Source organism: Apium graveolens, chromosome 6 (genome assembly GCF_009905375.1).
Source record: "Apium graveolens cultivar Ventura chromosome 6, ASM990537v1, whole genome shotgun sequence".
Classification (NCBI taxonomy): Eukaryota; Viridiplantae; Streptophyta; class Magnoliopsida; order Apiales; family Apiaceae; genus Apium; species Apium graveolens.
Window position 1 is genome coordinate 47,326,476 of NC_133652.1, and position 18,366 is coordinate 47,344,841.

At 32.5% G+C, this 18,366-nt stretch overlaps 4 protein-coding genes across 4 annotated transcripts; 1 reads left to right on the top strand and 3 right to left on the bottom strand.

Moving 5' to 3' along the window:
* Window positions 1-3,652: 3,652 nt before the first annotated feature.
* On the top strand, window positions 3,653-4,538 carry LOC141664000 (protein LIGHT-DEPENDENT SHORT HYPOCOTYLS 10-like). Its single transcript, XM_074469858.1, has one exon. The coding sequence runs from the start codon at window positions 3,764-3,766 to the stop codon at window positions 4,445-4,447; it is 684 nt and encodes a 227-aa protein (XP_074325959.1). The 5' UTR covers window positions 3,653-3,763; the 3' UTR covers window positions 4,448-4,538.
* A 4,417-nt stretch (window positions 4,539-8,955) lies between these two features.
* Window positions 8,956-9,363, bottom strand: LOC141664990 (secreted RxLR effector protein 161-like). Its single transcript, XM_074470951.1, has one exon. It carries the CDS (start codon window positions 9,361-9,363, stop codon window positions 8,956-8,958), a length of 408 nt encoding a protein of 135 aa, XP_074327052.1.
* A 2,783-nt stretch (window positions 9,364-12,146) lies between these two features.
* Window positions 12,147-12,974, bottom strand: LOC141664992 (uncharacterized). The gene has a single exon (XM_074470952.1). The coding sequence runs from the start codon at window positions 12,972-12,974 to the stop codon at window positions 12,147-12,149; it is 828 nt and encodes a 275-aa protein (XP_074327053.1).
* A 3,096-nt stretch (window positions 12,975-16,070) lies between these two features.
* On the bottom strand, window positions 16,071-18,305 carry LOC141668074 (epidermis-specific secreted glycoprotein EP1-like). Its single transcript, XM_074474765.1, has one exon. It carries the CDS (start codon window positions 17,518-17,520, stop codon window positions 16,192-16,194), a length of 1,329 nt encoding a protein of 442 aa, XP_074330866.1. The 5' UTR covers window positions 17,521-18,305; the 3' UTR covers window positions 16,071-16,191.
* Window positions 18,306-18,366: the final 61 nt, after the last annotated feature.

Here is an 18,366-nt window from a genome sequence, read left to right on the forward strand (position 1 = left end):
TCTGGGCTTAATTCGCATAACGAATCACGTTAGCTAGAAAAAGTGTCCTGCCGTATTTAATTTACAAATACAATAATTGAGCAATTAATAATTCGAGAACCCCAAAAAACTACGTTATGAAAAAATTCACTCCCCAAAATCTCAGCATATCTGAATTTCAGTAGATGAGTATGATTAGACCATATATCTGGCGTATTATGAACAAAGTCGAAAACTTAATCAGTTGCATCTTACGACTTACATTATAATCCCGAATAAAATTTTAGGACTGTCATACACAATTTAGTGTGGAAGCTTCGTGTTCTCAATTTCACCAACACTACCACGATCATCCACCAACTGAGAAAGATAGGATAAATGCTTATATTAATTTGATGTGATGTTTCTTTTGTCATTGGTGTTATATTTCAAATTAATAATGCATTATGAATGTACGGATATTCATTTATTTATTGCTAAATGAATTGTGATATTGTAGACAGCATATACTATAATATTACACTGTCATTAGTATCTTTTACTTTGGGGGTTCTTAATAGTATTAAACAGTCCATAGGATAGGTATATAAAAGAAGTAGCTCACACTTTTTGAAATACTGCGGAAAAAAGAAAGTTTAAATTAATAGAGAAACAATAGTCTTTCAAATAGATTATCATTTCCATTTTAAGATGTCCACAAAAGTGAACATAGCATTCATTGGATTCTGTAAATATTATTTTTAAGACAATACAATTAACAGATAAAATAGTAGTAGTCAACTTTTGTATCTCAGTAATCCAAAGAAATTTTAAGAGAATAAAAAAAAGAACTCTAATAACAGAGAGGAACAATCAAGTATTCATTAGAAGAGCAAAGAACAAACCAATTCTATGAACATGATAAAGCATACCAATGTTTTTTTGATCAAGAAAAATTAGATAACAATTCTGTGTAAATAATGTTAAATTTACTGAATTTGCACAGTAAGTGGTATAAAAACTGTTTCTGTCATTAAAATTATATATTAATTTTTCAATTTCCCGGTCTTCCTATAAATTTACGAATACATAATTTAATACTTGTTTCTCACTTTCCCGATCTTCCTATAAATTTACCAATGCATAACTTATTACTTAAAAAGTTGCCCTACTGCATGCAATTGTATAATACAAAATGCTTTGATTGTGATACCAGTTTTGTAATACTAAGAAAGACGAGGATATATACAGTAGTCGAAATAATTCATTCATGAGCCAAGGAATAAACTTTTGTGGAGAGAAAAGGTATAGCATGATTACATGAGATCAAATCTAACAAGTTAATGCTTGAACAATTGAGTGCATTATTAGGTGTATACATATTTCTGCATAGTATTTAAAGGCTAGGGTTAAATTTTTTTAAAAAAACAAAGCATTACATCTCCTGCAAAGGGTTGGAAGCTAGCTCCTCACCAGTTTTTTTAAGATGAAAAAAAACAAGGAAAAAGGAGGATACTGTCCCCAGTTGTACCTCAAACAGCATCATGGGGCAAGGACTCAACACTGATGGGTCGGACCCATCACCAAAGACATTGCCCAGCAATTTTGAATCATAGCCTAGCTCCATTTCTCTTTGCCTCTCACTCTCATAGCCTACTCTCATCATTAAGCTAAAAAAATTCCATTTCTTCTGCATATTACTAATAACTACTCCCGCTATCCAAACCATTTCTTTACGGGTTTCCTGTTTGGGACGTACCATCCAATATTTTACATTTCAAAACTTAACAAAAATAGTAGTTAATTGGTCTTAACACTTTCCCACTTTTCCTCCTTTTTCACATGACTTTTACTTCACTAACTCCCTTTTATATATTAAAAATTAATGAGTACCACCATTTCACCAACTTTTCTTTCTCTTTTTCACTATTTTATACATATTTTCTTAACATGTAAAAAATTGACGGAGTATTAAAGACGCCCGCTTGGGAACCGGCATGTAAATTTCTTATGAGCTTTTTTGGTTCATTCCAAGAAAGCCCCTTCACTAGTGTTTCTCCACTCAAATTATAACTTATAGTTGAATTTATTATATATATGTTGAAAGTTAGTAATAACTTACATTTTTTCAATTTATTTTAATTTTCAATTTTTATTATTTTGATTTTAAGATTAATATAGGTTTTAATGCTTTCTGATTGAAAAATCATATATTAAGATAATTATATATAATGATGATTTATTTTAATTTATTCAAGTTAAAAATTTCCGACATATAATTTCAAATACTCTTATAAGTACTCTCGGTTCCTATTTAATTACATGCCCATTTTAATTTTCAAGGAGTTAAATTGATCAATTTTTAATTTAATATTTGAATTTGCAGATCAGTTATTTCTAAAAATTTAAAAGTTGTATTTTAAGTTATTTATCACTTATTTAGCATTATTTATTTTAAATGGAAAGTCCCATTTTCCAACTGGACATAATCTGTTCAAGTTTACTATATCAACTAACCATATCTGCCTAGTAATTAGTGCACAAAACCTTTTGATAGTACGTGATTAGATAAAGATTATTACGGTAAGTATAACGTTATATAAATCATGATATGTTGCATGTGTATATATACACTACTGGTGCATCCTGATTGTGGTCTTCTAGCTTTTCCCCAATCGGTCCATTGATTGGCCATCTGAGTAGTACTAATTTATATTCTACCGACACAGCGAGGCCAAAAAATTTAGTGTAATTATCTTCCAGCTGCTAAACGCGTTTTGCTAACCAAGACAAACTAAGTAAATCGACTTGGGCAATTTTCCGGGGACCCTGCAGGGTATATAAACTTTCTATATGCGAGCATAGAGTTGATGCAAATCAAATTAATTTGTTGGCACTTGTGTTCGAAAATGTTGACCAAAAAACTATAACAATCACGCAAGTACCTTCACAGTGGTTGGCAAGGAACTTATTATCAACAAGATGTAATACCAAAGGCAGCATGTGGGAAGAATCAGAAATATTTTGTCACTCAATGCATGTACATGTGCAGTCAAAGTTTGTTTTTAAGCTTATATTTTTCCCAACAGGCTCTTTAAGGATATCTATGATCTTTCGCCTCCTTTTAGCCATGTATAGTATAAACCTCGAAAAGCCAGTAAGACAAACACATCATCCATGATATTCCGCCTGATCAAAATCACCCTTAGTTCCAAACCATTTTAGATTAATGATGGCTTCTCACATAATTAGTTTATATGTAGCTAGAGATTAATGTATATGCATTATGATGGTTGTAATCTTAATTAGTTAGTACCAGTGAACCCATATTATTGATCTGGAGAGCAAGAATTCAGAGCACACACATGTGCGTGTAAGGTTAAATTTTCATATGATCAAGCTGACAATTTTTTTTAATAAACACATCAATATTGCTAATAGAGTCTGACCTACTCATTTCCAACTATAAGTTAATTTATATGTGTTTACAAGTTCCATAGACCATGCCTATGCTAATTAATCAGGTGTGAGTTATTTTTCCATCTCATTGAGTGGGTGTATCAGAAGAGCCAGTATGATGCAACTGAAAATCATTGTAAATGTTTTTAATAAGGATACCCTACTTATGGGACAATCTATAAAGTTGTAAAAGATAGTGGTTATATATATTGTGTCATTTAAAGGGGAGAAAAATTGAAAACAAATACTGCTAAAAAAATAAAAAAGAGAGCAAGGAACAAAAGCACTTACAGGCAGGGCCCATGAAATGAAATGGCTCAAAGTATAGACTCAAGATGTGATATTCATGTTTCTCCATGCACTGCACCAAGTCTTCAACATTTCATCTTTTAATTCTTTCACCCTTCTTCACTGCCTCCTTATTTATTTGCCCTATTTTCAAAATCGAATTTTATTAATTCTTGAAAAAGAATATTTAATTATGTCAATTGAAATAAAACCTAAAGATTTCGGGGAAGGATCATCCTCAACACGATCGGAACAACAGAATCAGCAACTGGTATCAGCTCCAGCTCCTTTGAGTCGATACGAGTCGCAAAAGCGTCGAGATTGGAATACTTTTGGGCAGTACTTGAAGAATCAAAGGCCACCAGTATCACTATCACACTGTAATTGCAACCACGTACTCGAGTTCCTTAGGTACTTAGATCAGTTTGGAAAGACAAAGGTTCACTTACTAGGGTGTGTCTTTTATGGACAACCAGAGCCTCCAGCTCCTTGTACTTGTCCTCTTAGGCAAGCTTGGGGAAGCCTTGATGCACTGATTGGAAGGCTCAGAGCTGCCTATGAAGAGAACGGAGGATCACCTGAGAATAACCCATTTGGGAATGGAGCTATTCGGGTTTATTTACGCGAAGTCAAGGATTGTCAAGCTAAAGCTAGAGGGATTCCATACAAGAAGAAGAAGAAGAGGAAGCTTCCAAGCAAAACAACTGAACAACAAGTTAAGTTTTCCAAGCAATCCACTTAAAAATTAGCTATTCCCCGTCAGCTTCATTTCTTCCAAACAATCATGGTAATATTTTTACGGTTTCCCATCAATAAATGCTCTTTAATTTCTATTTTATGATGAATAATTTACAAAATATGCAGTGGTGATTCTTTTGTGATTCAAAACCCTAATACAGTATACCCTACTGGTTAACTGACTGATAAGTACTACACATTTTGATTTGTGAAATAATAGACATTAGTGTTCAAATGCAGTAAATAAAACAAATTCCCCTAATTATAAAAAAAAAATCAGTTTCCCACTATATCATAGATCATAATTATTTCTATTCTACTTTCCAGTACTCTCTCTCATATCATGCAAAATACTATTTATTGTATGGTAAGAACGTGGCTAATCAGGAAAATGAGTAGTTTTTGATTAGATATTTACTTTTGTATTATTTTGGCACTATAAGGAATGAGGATTCACCATGAGCTTCTGCCCCCTACGGATTGGTCATTTTTCTGACAGAAAATGTGTGATACTGCAACGTTTTAATTAGATCCCAAAATACACGCGTTAATTTTATATCATTCAGTTAAACAATCAATTTGTCCTCAAGTACTCCCCGTAAACGGTGTTTTTAAATTTTAATTAAATAATCAATTTGTCCAGGACTATTTATAAACAGTGGTTATAATAAGTAACCAGAGTCTTCTTCTTTTATACCAGGGATCGGGTATATATGTATATATAGATAGATATAGCTCACTAATATACCAAATTTATCTCCTCTCTTTTAGTTATTAAATTTTATTTATCTTTTGGCTTTCGTCTCTTAAGATTATAAATTTTAGTAATATATACACCAGGAGATTAAAATCTCACATTTTTCAGTTGCACAGAGCTGTTTAGGATTCAAATTAGGAAATTAATTAATAATCTTATTAAGCTAAAACTAGACCCTGATATTTTGATTTCATTATTTTTTGGTTTTACCTTGATTTCACCTGTTTTTAAATTACATTATGATTTTATTTCACTAAAATTGATTTTACCCCTTTTTGAATTATGTTATAACACTAAATATATATTATTTTCGTTATTTTGGATCAAAAATGACTTATAATTTTATATGCATTATTTTCACTCTTTTTGACTCTCATCTGTCCTTATATTAATATTTTTTTTAAAATTGAAAAATTCTATCTTAATTACTTCAATCATATTATAACTCTAATTTTTTTACCACGATTATTGTTTTATAATATAAAATTTGTTAACTAAATAATTCTATGTTTTGAAAAAACAATGCGAACTCTTTTACCTAATGAGAAATGCTAACAATCATAATACACAATAAAATTAATTTACGACAAAATTTTAACTCATTGTAAGAATTACTATAAAAACATCAGAGTCTAATTTTTTTCAAGTAAATTTAGAGTATTTTTTTGACAAATAAAATGAAAAAATTCATTAAAACATTTAATCTCAGTCGTGACAAACTCCCGAACTGTCAACTATAACGTGATTGTGAAACAAAAATCGAGCTAAACAAATATCTGTTTTGTTTTCAGATTGTTTAACAGATAAAATATTCAAATTTTTTAATCTAAAAAGTATTATAATGACATCTCGATAATCCAACTTACATCAATTTCGAAACTAGTCGTAACACAATTGAGATTCACATAAGTACCATCCACTACAAGAAAAATGGTTAAATTCCACCAACTAAAATCGGTGAAATTTAACTAAAATGTTACTTTTAATTAAATTCCACCAAAAATTGATTGTCGCTTATAATATGGTGGAGTTTATAATTTCCGGTCGCTTTTAACTAAAAGCCACTACAATGTTAGTCGCTTTTATTAAACCTTTCATTTCAAAATACAATTTGAAATTTGGTGAAATTTTAAAAATGTTGCCCTATCAAATTAAATTCTACAAATTTCGGTTGATTTTTAAATTCAACTGGTCGGTGGAATTTGACATGCAATGTCACAAAAAATAGAATGCAAATGCCTGTAATCATCTACTAAACTATATATATTACTACAGTATATTTATTATTAATAGATGCTACTCAAATATACAAAGTTTGACCGAATCAAATGACATCAAAATTAAATTAAGATGCTCACATATAAAAAAAATTCTCGCTGATCGAATTAAGGTTTCTTTAAATTATGACAAATAAAGAATAACATATTTAAATTAATACAAAACTACAAAAATGAAAGTTTCATTTATGTGCTTGTGGTCATCGAAATCAAGCTTTTTTAAAATTAAAGGCGGCCCCGAGACTTTCTTGAATTTCTTTTTCTTCTTAGCATTTCTTTTTCTTGCATTGAAGTCATTTATAAAATTATGTATGGATGTATGTGTATTTACATATTAGTAATCGGGGTCATAGTTGTGAAAATGTTATGCGAATAAACTAAGAGAGGAAATTGGATTGGTGAGCAGAGGGATTTAGATATGGGAAGCGCGATAAGATGAGAGTGGAAAAATATTATGATAGACTAGTTAAAAGAGAGGGAGGGACTATGTAAATGCTGTGTATGTCTCGTTTGCTCAAATCACAACTCTTCACATGTGAATTTATTATTTTCAAATTTTAACATAGATACAAAATCGACCGAAATTGGTCATTTTTATAGTTTCAAATTTTAGATACCTTTTTGCGGGAATTTTCCAACCCATTTTACGGTACATAAAATCGACCGGTTAACAGTTCAATCATTTTAATTATTAAATTTCACTGAATCCGGTCACTTTTATTCACTGGTCAAACTAATATTTAATTGACCTTAAATTCGACAAAATACGGTGGAATTTAATATGGACACTTTTATTTGATGGAATTTAATTTTTTCTGTTTTAGTAATCTGTAACTCAATCTTCAGAATTATCAATTATATCAACCAATATTAGAGTAACAAATACCCCTAAATACCTGTGTATGTCTCGTTTTGAAAGTCGACTCTCAAAATCCCAACCGGAGAGAATTTGTAATATAAATTTAGAGTATTTTTTGGGATGTTTATGGGCTTTATTCAACTGAAGTTCTTAGCTACATTTTTTTATTTGCGTTTAAAAGAATTGTTTGATCAGTCACTTGGAATCTTCAATTCCTCTCAACTTGTAATTATCACCTAGGCCGTAATCGATTTGAGTCAAGTAGAGTAGTATTAGAAGCTATTGTACACTAAAATTCAAATCTTTTAATACTCAAATATGCATCCTATAATTGATTTAATATCCATTGATTTAACCATGTTTAGATATTTAGTGGACAAATTTTATATTATTTATTAAGACTACAATTTTATATGTATTATTTTATTTTTAATTTTTTCAGCATATATTACAATTATATATATATATTCTTTTAAATAAATATTTAAAATATCAAAATTTTAATATCCGACCTTAATTAATAAGAGGAAAAGGAATATCAGATTAACCACGACTACCTTTATATCCTTCTATGCTAAAACAAATTTTCATACGTCAGGCTCCATTTTTACTTCTCTCATGATATCAATATCATGTCTTCCTTTTGTATGTTTACAATTCTTTTATCTCCATTATAATCAAGTGCATTCAAAATCTATATGATATCCATCAAAGAGATTTCGTCATCTTATAATTAATAGTAAATTTTTTTACATAAATGATGTGTATATACATTAAGTCATGTATACTTGTACAAGGAGAGACTAGAGTCTACTAAAATGATATATATGCATCATGTTTTAATATACTAGTAATAATGGTAACTATAAAACAGCTACTAAATTAGCGAGCAAGAGTGGAGGGAGATATGAGCATAGAAAAAACTGCTCGGTGCAAAATTTTCATTCACAGATGCAATCTATTTATAGTAAAACAAAGGGAGCAAGTATTAAATGTAAGGTAACAATTTCTACAAATCTATGCATAGCCTAACTATTGCAATATTGATTAACTATATGACAATCAATTTACAACACTTCCCTTTAATTGTTATGATAGTATGGATCATAGATTGCCTCGTTAAAACCTTGTCAAAGAAAAACCCAGTGGGATAAAAACTTTGGCGAAGGAAAAAGAGTACAATCTATCTTTTGAAAACTAATCATTCTCTGAATTTTGTTGCAACAAATCCTTGAGTCGACGCATTCCAATGTTATGTCGTAATTTACCAAATGTTGAATTTGGTAATGATTTCGTGAATAAATCTGCAAGGTTGTCACATGATCGGATTTGTTGTATATCAACTTCTCCATTCTTTTGAAGCTCGTGAGTGTAAAAGAATTTTGATGAAATGTGCTTCGTCCTGTCTCCTTTGATATATTCTTCCTTAAGTTGATCAATGCATGCAGTGTTGTCCTCAAACAAGACAGTAGGATTTCTTGTGATGTCCGGTAATCCACATGATTCTTGAATATTCTTGATGATAGACGCAACCAAACACATTCTCTACTGGCTTCATGAATTGCAATGAGTTCCGAGTGATTTGTTGAGGTTGCCACTGTAGTTTGCTTCGTGGATTTCTAGGAAATGGCTGCACCGCAATATGTAAATACATATCCAGTTTGTGATTTTCCAAAGTGAGGATCTGACAAATATCCAGTGTCTGCATATCCAATCAGCTGAGATGTTGAGTTTTTCGGGAAGAATAACCCAAAACCAATTGTTCCACGAAGATAACGAAATATATGCTTGATCCCATTCCAATGCCTGTCCATCGGAGCAGAGCTAAATCTAGCCAATAAATTCACAGCAAATGCAATATCCGACATTGTATTATTTACAAGATACATAAGTGCACCAATTGCTCCAAGATATGGGATTTTAGGGCCGAGAACTTCTTCATCATCTTCTCGTGGTCGAAATATATCTTTATCAGGCTCTAAAGATCTAACCACCATTGGAGTAGTCAATGGATGAGATTTATCCATGTAAAATATGTTCAAAACCTTTTCTGTATATGTAGATTGGTGGAGGAAAATTCACGATGACAAGTGCTCGACTTGTATACCAAGGCAATATTTTGTCCTTCCAAGATCTTTCATTTCAAATTATGTCTTTAGGTATATGACAACTGCATCAACCTCTGTAGCTGTTCCTACAAGGTTTAAATCATCCACATATACAACAATAATCACAAAATCAGATTGTGATTTTTTGATAAAAACACATGGAGAAATTTGATTACTAATATACCCATTCTTTTGTAAATAACGACTAAGTCTGTTATACCACATACGACCAGACTGTTTCAGTCCATACAATGATCGTTGAAGTTTAATGGAGTATATATGACGAGGTTTCTTGAACTCGTCCATTTTTAACCCTTCTGGGATTTTCATAAAAAATTCACTATCAAGTGAACTGTACAGGTATGCAGTAACGACGTCCATAAGACGTGTTTCCAATTTTTCTTTAGATGCCATACCTAATATAAAACGAAAAGTAATTCCATCCATCACTGGCGAGTATGTCTCTTGATAATCAATTCCAGGCCTTTGAGAAAACCCCTGTGCTACAAGTCGGGCTTTATATCTCATAATTTCATTTTTTTCATTTCCTTTTCTTATGAATACCCATTTATTTCCAACAGGGTTCACACTGATTGGTGTTTGGACAACATGTCCAAATACTTCTATTTTATGTAGTGAATTTAATTCTGTTTGGATTGCGTCTTTCCATTTTGGCCAGTCTTTTCTTCGACGGCATTCATCCACACTTTGTGGTTCAGGATCAGAATTTATGTCTACATCCAATGCTGCGGAATACACAAATACATCATCGATTATGGCTTTACTTCGATCCCATAATTTCATATCATGCACATAATTTATTGAAATTTCATGATTGTGTAATCTCGTATCTTCAGGGACTGGAATCTCTTCAGGAGATAATACCACTTCAGGGGTATTTACTTCTTCTGGAGCATGTGCCACTTCAGGGCCAATTTTCTTTATTTTTATTTTTCGTGGTGCAACATCTTTTGCACCGACCGGTCTACCACGCTTCAGGCGTGGCTTTGATTCTGTGACCAATTCTTTTGTATCTGATTTTTGAATTGGTATATCTATTCTAGCTGGAGTATTTACTGCAGGTATATGAGATTTAGTTATATTTCTAGAATCGTTAAATGCGTTAGGCATTTGGTTTACGATATTTTGCATATGACTAATTCTTTTAACTTCAAGTTCGCATTGACCGGTACGTGGTTCTAGAAAATATAATCCTGATGCATTCTATTTTATGTCAGGATTAACTTTATTTGAATGTTTATCTCCCCCTAAGGGAGGAAACATAGACTCGTCCAAATGACAATCTACATATCTTGCGGTAAATAAGTCTCCGGTTAGAGGCTCCAGATATCTAATTATAGATGTGGAATCAAAACCAACGTAGATACCTATTCTTCTTTGAGCTCCCATCTTCGATCTTTGTGGTGGAGCAATCGGTACATATACAGCACATCCAAAAATTTTAAAGTGAGAAATATTAGGAACTTGACCAAGTACCAGTTGTAGCGGAGAATGTTGGTTGTAGGAAGTTGGTCTAATCTTAATAATATTAGCAGCATGAAGTATTACGTGACCCCAAATAGATGTAGGTAATTTTGCTTTCAACAACAGCGGTCTTGCAATAAGTTGGAGTCTTTTGATAAAGGACTCGGCTAACCCATTTTGTGTATGTACATGAGGAACTGGGTGTTCAACTGAGATTCCTACAGACATGCAATAATCGACAAAAGTTGCAGATGTGAATTCGCCGGCATTATCTAAACGAATTGACTTAATGCAATGATCTGGGAATTGAGCTCGTAATTTGATTATTTGGGCAAGTAATTATGCAAAAGCATCATTACGAGTTGAGAGAAGACAAACATGAGACCATCTAGTTGAGGCATCGATTAATACCATGAAGTACCTAAATGGGCCAGATGATGGGTGTATAGGTCCACATATGTCCCCTTGGATCCTTTCTAAAAAAATTGGGCTTTCAAGCTGAACTTTAGTAGGGGATGGTCGCGTAATCAATTTTCCTAAAGAACATGCTGAACATGGAAGGTCATTGTTGGAAAGAACTTTAAAATCTTTAAGAGGATGACCAGTAGAATTCTCTATAATACGACGCATCATAGAGACGCCAGGATGACCTAATCTTTCATGCCAAAGTGTAAAAGATTTTGGAACTATGAGTTTGGAAGCAACGACATTGTGTGACTCAATAGTTCTAATTTTCATTATATATAATCCTGAGGAAAGTGAGTGAAACTTTTCTAAGATTTTCTTGTTGCTAGGATTAGCGGAAGTAATAAGAAGATATTCTCTATCAACCTCAGAGGTAGTTTCGATGTGAAAATTATTGAGTCGGATTTATTTAAAACTAAGAAGATTTCTAGTAGACTTACTAGAATATAATGCATTTGAAATGTGTATGTGGGTACCGTTAGGTAGGACGGAACTAGCTTTTCCAAAACCTTCGATTATATTAGATACGCCGGAAATCGTTCCGACTTGAGCTTTGGTTTTGGTTATTTGGGTAAAATACTTTTGGTTCTGTAGAATCGTATGAGTTGTACCACAATCAGCAATGCATATATCTTCAGAATCCATTTTGTATATAATTAAGAAACATAATTTATTTGATAAGAACATAACACACTACATAGTTCAAACAAAATAAAGCACACAATACACACTACTATAATAATTATATGAAACTAATCTTCAGCCTTCCATATGAGAGTTTCGTTAGGTTCATTCGGACCATTAATGCTTATTCCTCCAGTTGTGATTCTCGGAAAATCATCTATGTTATTGTTGGAGAAATTTGTTTCTACCATTTTCTCTTTTGATTTTTGAGAAGATTGGTATAACTTAACAAGGTGATCTGGGGTATGACAATTACGTGTCCAGTGCCCATTCATGCCGCACCTATAGCAAACATTTTCAGTTTTTCCTCCTCGTGATGCCTTTCTTTTACTCTGTGATTCAGATTGCCACTTCCGGTGACCAGAGTTGTTATATGGACGAAAATGCCCGTGGTTCCGACCTCGTCCACGGTACCGCCCTTGGCCCCGTCCACCTCTATACCCTTTTCCACGTACATTCGGCTGGAATGGCATGTTATTTACTTCAGGTAATGGGGCAGATCCTGTTGGACGGGATTGATGATTCTTAATCACCAATTCATGATTCTGTTCAGCAACGAGGAGAGTTGATAGAAGATCCCTGAACTTAGTAAATTTTCGCTCCCTGTACATCTCTGCTAAGTTGATATTGTTGGGGTGAAAAGTTGATAGTATTTTATCTATTTTTCTTTTCTCCGTAACTTTCTCACCACACATAATAAGCCTAGAACTTATTTTGAACAAAGCAGAGCTATATGCTCGGACACTCTTAAAATCCTGAAGTCTTAAATTAGCCCAATCATTTTCAGCTGCAGGTAGATAAACTAGTTTCTGGTGATCGAACCTATTCTTTAGATTTTCCCATAATATAAAAGGATCCTCGACTTCTAAGTACTCAGATTTTAAATCTTCATGCATGTGTGTCGGAGAAAAATTATGGAGGTAAAGTTTTCTTCAGCCGTGGATTTATTTTCTGCTTTTATTGTATCGCTTAATTTCTTTGAACCCAAGTGCAACTTTACATCTTGTACCCATGATAAATAATTATCGCCAGAAATGTCCAAGGAAACGAACGACAAGCTTGTAATATTTGTCATACTAAATCAGAATTAACACTTAAATTATTAAATTTTAATTCATCAATGTAAATATTACATAAAATCCTACTTAATCGGGTGCGTTAACAAGTATGCAATAATCAATGTATATATCATTATTATCATTGATATTATAAACAGATCTATATATAAAATGACAAATGGATTTTCACCCGCCATACGGACGTCTGCGTATGCAGATTATCTCCGACCAATAATAAATTAAAGTGGGCAATCCTGCATAAGTTAGTTAGGGGCAAAAAGTTATTATCCGATAGTTATGTAATTTATAAATTAAGGTTACCACTATACTTCGGTATTACCCAAAATTAAATGGTACCGTAAAATAATTTTAATAGGCGGTACTCCGGCCATATATATTTAAATTATTAGTAGAGGGTATAACCACGTCTACTTCGGTCATTGATATATAAAAATTATATGTAGAGGGTGTAACCACGTCTACTCATATATATGCATTTTTAAATTAAAATTATACCTTCTCAGTTTCGGCAGGGTTTCGTGCTGATAACGTGTTGTAATATACTAGTAATAATGGTAACTATAAAAGAGTTACTAAATTAGAGAGTAAGAGTGGAGGGAAATATGAGTATAGAAAGAATTGTTTGGTGCAAAATTTTCATTCACAGATGCAATCTATTTATAGTAAAACAAAGGAAGCAAGTATTAAATGTAAGGTAACAATTTCTACAAATTTATGCATAACCTAACTATTGCAATATTGACTAACTATATGACAATCAATTTACAACACATCCAACTATTATAAAGCTTCAAAATGAGAAAGAATGGAATATACATACACCTTGTATGTGAAAATAATGAAATATGCATTTTAATGAATGATAGAATTAAATTAGTGTGTGGGGTCCTCTAGCACTAATGTGATTTATCGTTTGCTCCATTAAAATATGCATTCACATGTTGTTTAACCCCATATTACAAAAATACTATGTCAGGTTAATCTGATTTCCCCTTTTCTCAATTAATAAACCATTTTTTAAATGGTACAAATTTGTTTTCACCTCTTTCTGTTCACTTTTTTCTGTTTCACCCATTTTTTATTCCTCTTTATCTTATATTTTATATCCTACAAGTATTAAAATTCTATCAATGGTATTTAATTTTTTATTTTGCTTTTTTAAGTAATACACGGTTTCACCTCTTTTATTTCACCCCTTTAATCTTATATTTTATATTTTATTATGATTTATATATTATTTTTACCGAGTTTTGACACTTATATGCCTTATATTTAAATTGTTGTTAGAGATTAAAATTGTATCTTAATTATTTCAATCCCATTAATTTTATTGTTTTACTCGGTTCAAACATCAAAACTACGTAACAATATTTATCCTCTTCATTAATAAGATAAACACTATTCCGTGAAACACAGTTATACCAAAATATAAAATTTTGATTATCACTAACTAATTTATTTTATCTGAATTAATCGGTTTAAATCTCTCTCTAAATAAAACTATATAAAAATATAAATTTTTGGTTTAACTGAATTTAATCCCCTATTCTTACATAATTATATAATAATATTTACTCTAATTGTGTCGGGTTTTATGGAGTCCACCTTTTTGTCGGAGTACTCGGAGTCCATCTACGTTCTGCAAATAAAATATATTGTAAAACGTGTTATTTTGCAAAACATGTTACACAAATAGCATAATTTTAACAAAATCATGCAAATCTCATATATTTACAGTACAATATATATGTTTTGCAATATGAACATTTATGTTCTGCAAACTAAACATGTTTTGTAGAATAATATATTTTTGCAATGTTCTGCTCGTAAAATGAATGCAATCTACAAGATTTTTTTAATAGAATAGTGATGTTTGTCAAAAAATAATATATTTTGCAATATTTTAAGTTATATTTTACTTGCAGAACATATATGGACTCCGAGTACTCCAATTAAAAGGTGTACTACATAAAATTTTACTCTAAATTATATATTTGGACCTTTTTAAAAGATAATCAAGTATAAATTTTTTTTGTCAAAATATTTTTCGCCACTTTGCAGTCATGTTCACAAGTAATATAATCCAAAATTGATAACAACGCCGAATACAAGAACCATTTATTGTTGAACAATCTCCAATAACCGCAGCAAGTAGAAGCTCTCTTTGTAAATGAATACTAACTCAACTAATGTCATTACTTCACTCCCAATATCCATCTATTGTTGATGTCCTCCTGCACTACATCTCTACTTTGAACCTCACTCTTGTGCTCCATGAGTTTGCGCGCTCAACACCATATGTACTTCACAAGTATTGACCAATTGAAGATGCAACTTAACTTTCATTTTAGTGTTGAATTTGTCTAACTGAACCAGTGAAGTCTGAAGACATAAATCATGACTCCATATTTTAGTTCGTAAACTCAAAACTTAATTGTCATGACCTGTCAATCCAATTGGCATCTTTTTTATTTTAACATTACGAATTATTTTTTGTTTCTATTTTAAATTATTTTGACAAAATTTTCATATATTTCGGTTTTCAGAAATCGAATCGAATTAACCGAAATAATTCGGTTTGGTATTCAGTTCGGTTTGTGCATAATTTTGGTTAGGTTCGATTAGGATAAAATTATTACTTCAGTTTTCGGTTAATTCGGGAAAAAAATATTATTTCGGTTCTTATCGAACCGACCAATGCTCGGTCCTACAGTCAATGATTTATGGTATTGTTAAACATGAATTGTTTGTGGTAGTATTGATTTAGGAAGTGAACTTATAAATCTTTTTTCAATAAAATGAATCTTCATTATTTCAATTTTAAAAAAAATGTTAAACTAGACTATATAGGCAGTCCCATTCAGTTTGCGAGAAAAATTTGAAATTTGAAATTCGAAAAGATTATCTTGTTAAACGAGTTCCCACAATTTAAAAAAAAAAGAGAAGCAAACCAAGCAAAAAAAGAAACAATTAAAAGCCCAGAAAAACAGAAATGAAAGTCCAGATTATTACATGAGGCTGCATTAATGAGGTACTAATTAGGAAGCTTAACATAGGCCAAATGTTTGGAGTTGTCAACTCTGGTGAGAGTTTTGAGATGATAAGCAATCCAGCATCTTGATGTGTCTAGATGGTAGAAATAGCCCAAACACTTGCAGTCTCTTGTGCACTTAATCTCACAATCATTTTGTTTGACAGGCCCATCTCCTCTTGTGTATTTCACCATGAAATGATCCACACCTTCAAGTTTATTGTAGTGGAAGTCCTTTGCAGCACATGATGATAACTTGGGTGCTTCGCAGCTCTTACTCCAAGCCAAAGCTGGTCCTTTGGGTGATGGACAACCCACGCATTGGCTGTCTTCGCAAAGTCCAAACTTCCCACATCTCGTCGGTAACTGACACTCTGACGCATCCGAATCTTTAGAAAATAATGTATATGTTACCTCCCATGCACCATAATCAACTTTGTCATTGTAAGTATATATCTTAATGTTCCCATCCATTTCCAATCTCAAAAATGACAGTGTTGTGTTATATTTGATCCTGGAAAACGCGCCTCCAGCGCTATAGGGGTAATTAGCTACGCCCAGAAGAAATTGTAGACGATAGGCAAAGCCTTCATCATACTCATTTTCGCTTTCAAATGTCATATTCTGTATGGTGGCCCCTTTTGTAACGTTAAACCACTGTGAGAATGTGAAGTAAGGTATCGGCTTTGGAGAGTTAGTAGGAGTATAATACATAGTCAATCCTTTGGGCTCCATTGCAAGGCTATAAGGCCCATTTACATTCTCATTTTCAGAAGCCCGGCTTACAAGCTTTGTGACAGCCCCAATGCGGAGAGACTGGCCCACTAAGAGAGTATCTGTTGGAGAATCAAAACTTTGCCACAAAAATGTGCCTTTAGAATCATAAAGCACCATATTACCAGTAGGAAGTACTTTGAAACCTACAACACCTTTGTTAGCAGTACCACTTTGCCATGCAACTTGCCCGTTAGAATGTGCAAGTACAAGGTTCCCATCAGTCCCGAATGAGAACACCGCGTTCTCATCAACCGGATTTCCTCTATTAGCTTCCCAAACCCAGCGCATGAGCGACTCAGTGCGCCTCAAGCCCATACGAAGAGACAGGGTAAAGGCAGTAGGTGTTTGATTATAAAAGCAAAGTTGAAATGGAGAAGTGAAAACACTTAGAGCTCGATAATCACCGAGATATTCACTAATGTACTCCCCCAACTCTCCTTCATTTACAAATCTGAAAGTCTCATTGGCAGGAACAGTAGCTTGACAAAAGCTGAAGGAGAGTGTTTGAAAGAAGAGAAAGAGGATTGCAAGGGTTAATGGATGCATAGAAGCCATATCTTGTTTTTGAGTATGATTTTGCTGTGAAGCAGGGTAGTTATTTATAGTAGAAAACTATGTTAGCAGTCTAGAAAAATTGGCTTTAAGTCATTGCATGGAAAGAGTCCCCATCCATTTAGAAAAAATCAAAACATTCAAATTTATGTTTGTTAGGTACCCTGGAATTAAAGATCTAAGGGGTAAAGCATATGCTTTTATTCGGGGTGTCTTTATAATTTAAAAGACTTGAGCAGCCTGTAAACTTTCTAATAAATAATTCTGGGGTCGTTTTTGGTTTGTACACATGATGATTAAAAATGAACTAAAATATTTAACAAGATTAGCAGCCCTCTGTCTTTTACACACAACTAACATTACCACATGAACATAATATGCCCTTGGTTGTATGTATTGCCAGATATTCATCATGCATTCACGCTGTTGGGGCCTGGGGGCATTTGTTCTGCAGTTTTGCCACATATTTTACTAGCTTATCCATAAAAGTTTGTGTATACGACAAATATGAATTGGTAAGGGGGAAAGGTTAATACTATAATCTTGTAGTATATAAATAAGGAAAAGATGGTATGCTTGGAGGTCTTGATTTAGTGCATGTATCTTCTTATCTGGCGATTAAATGTAGCTTGAGGCTGACATTAGTTATTAAATAACTATTGTTAATTAACTGGTAAATTTTGTTAATTAACTGGTAAATTTTGTATAGCTATTTGGCATTTTGTTCCTTCCTGATATTGGCATCTTAGCCGATCTTTTATGTCAAGAATTTATTGACCAGCATTACCTATCATTCAATGTAGAATTGATAAATGGACTTAGGATTACTATTACCCGATATACATTTAA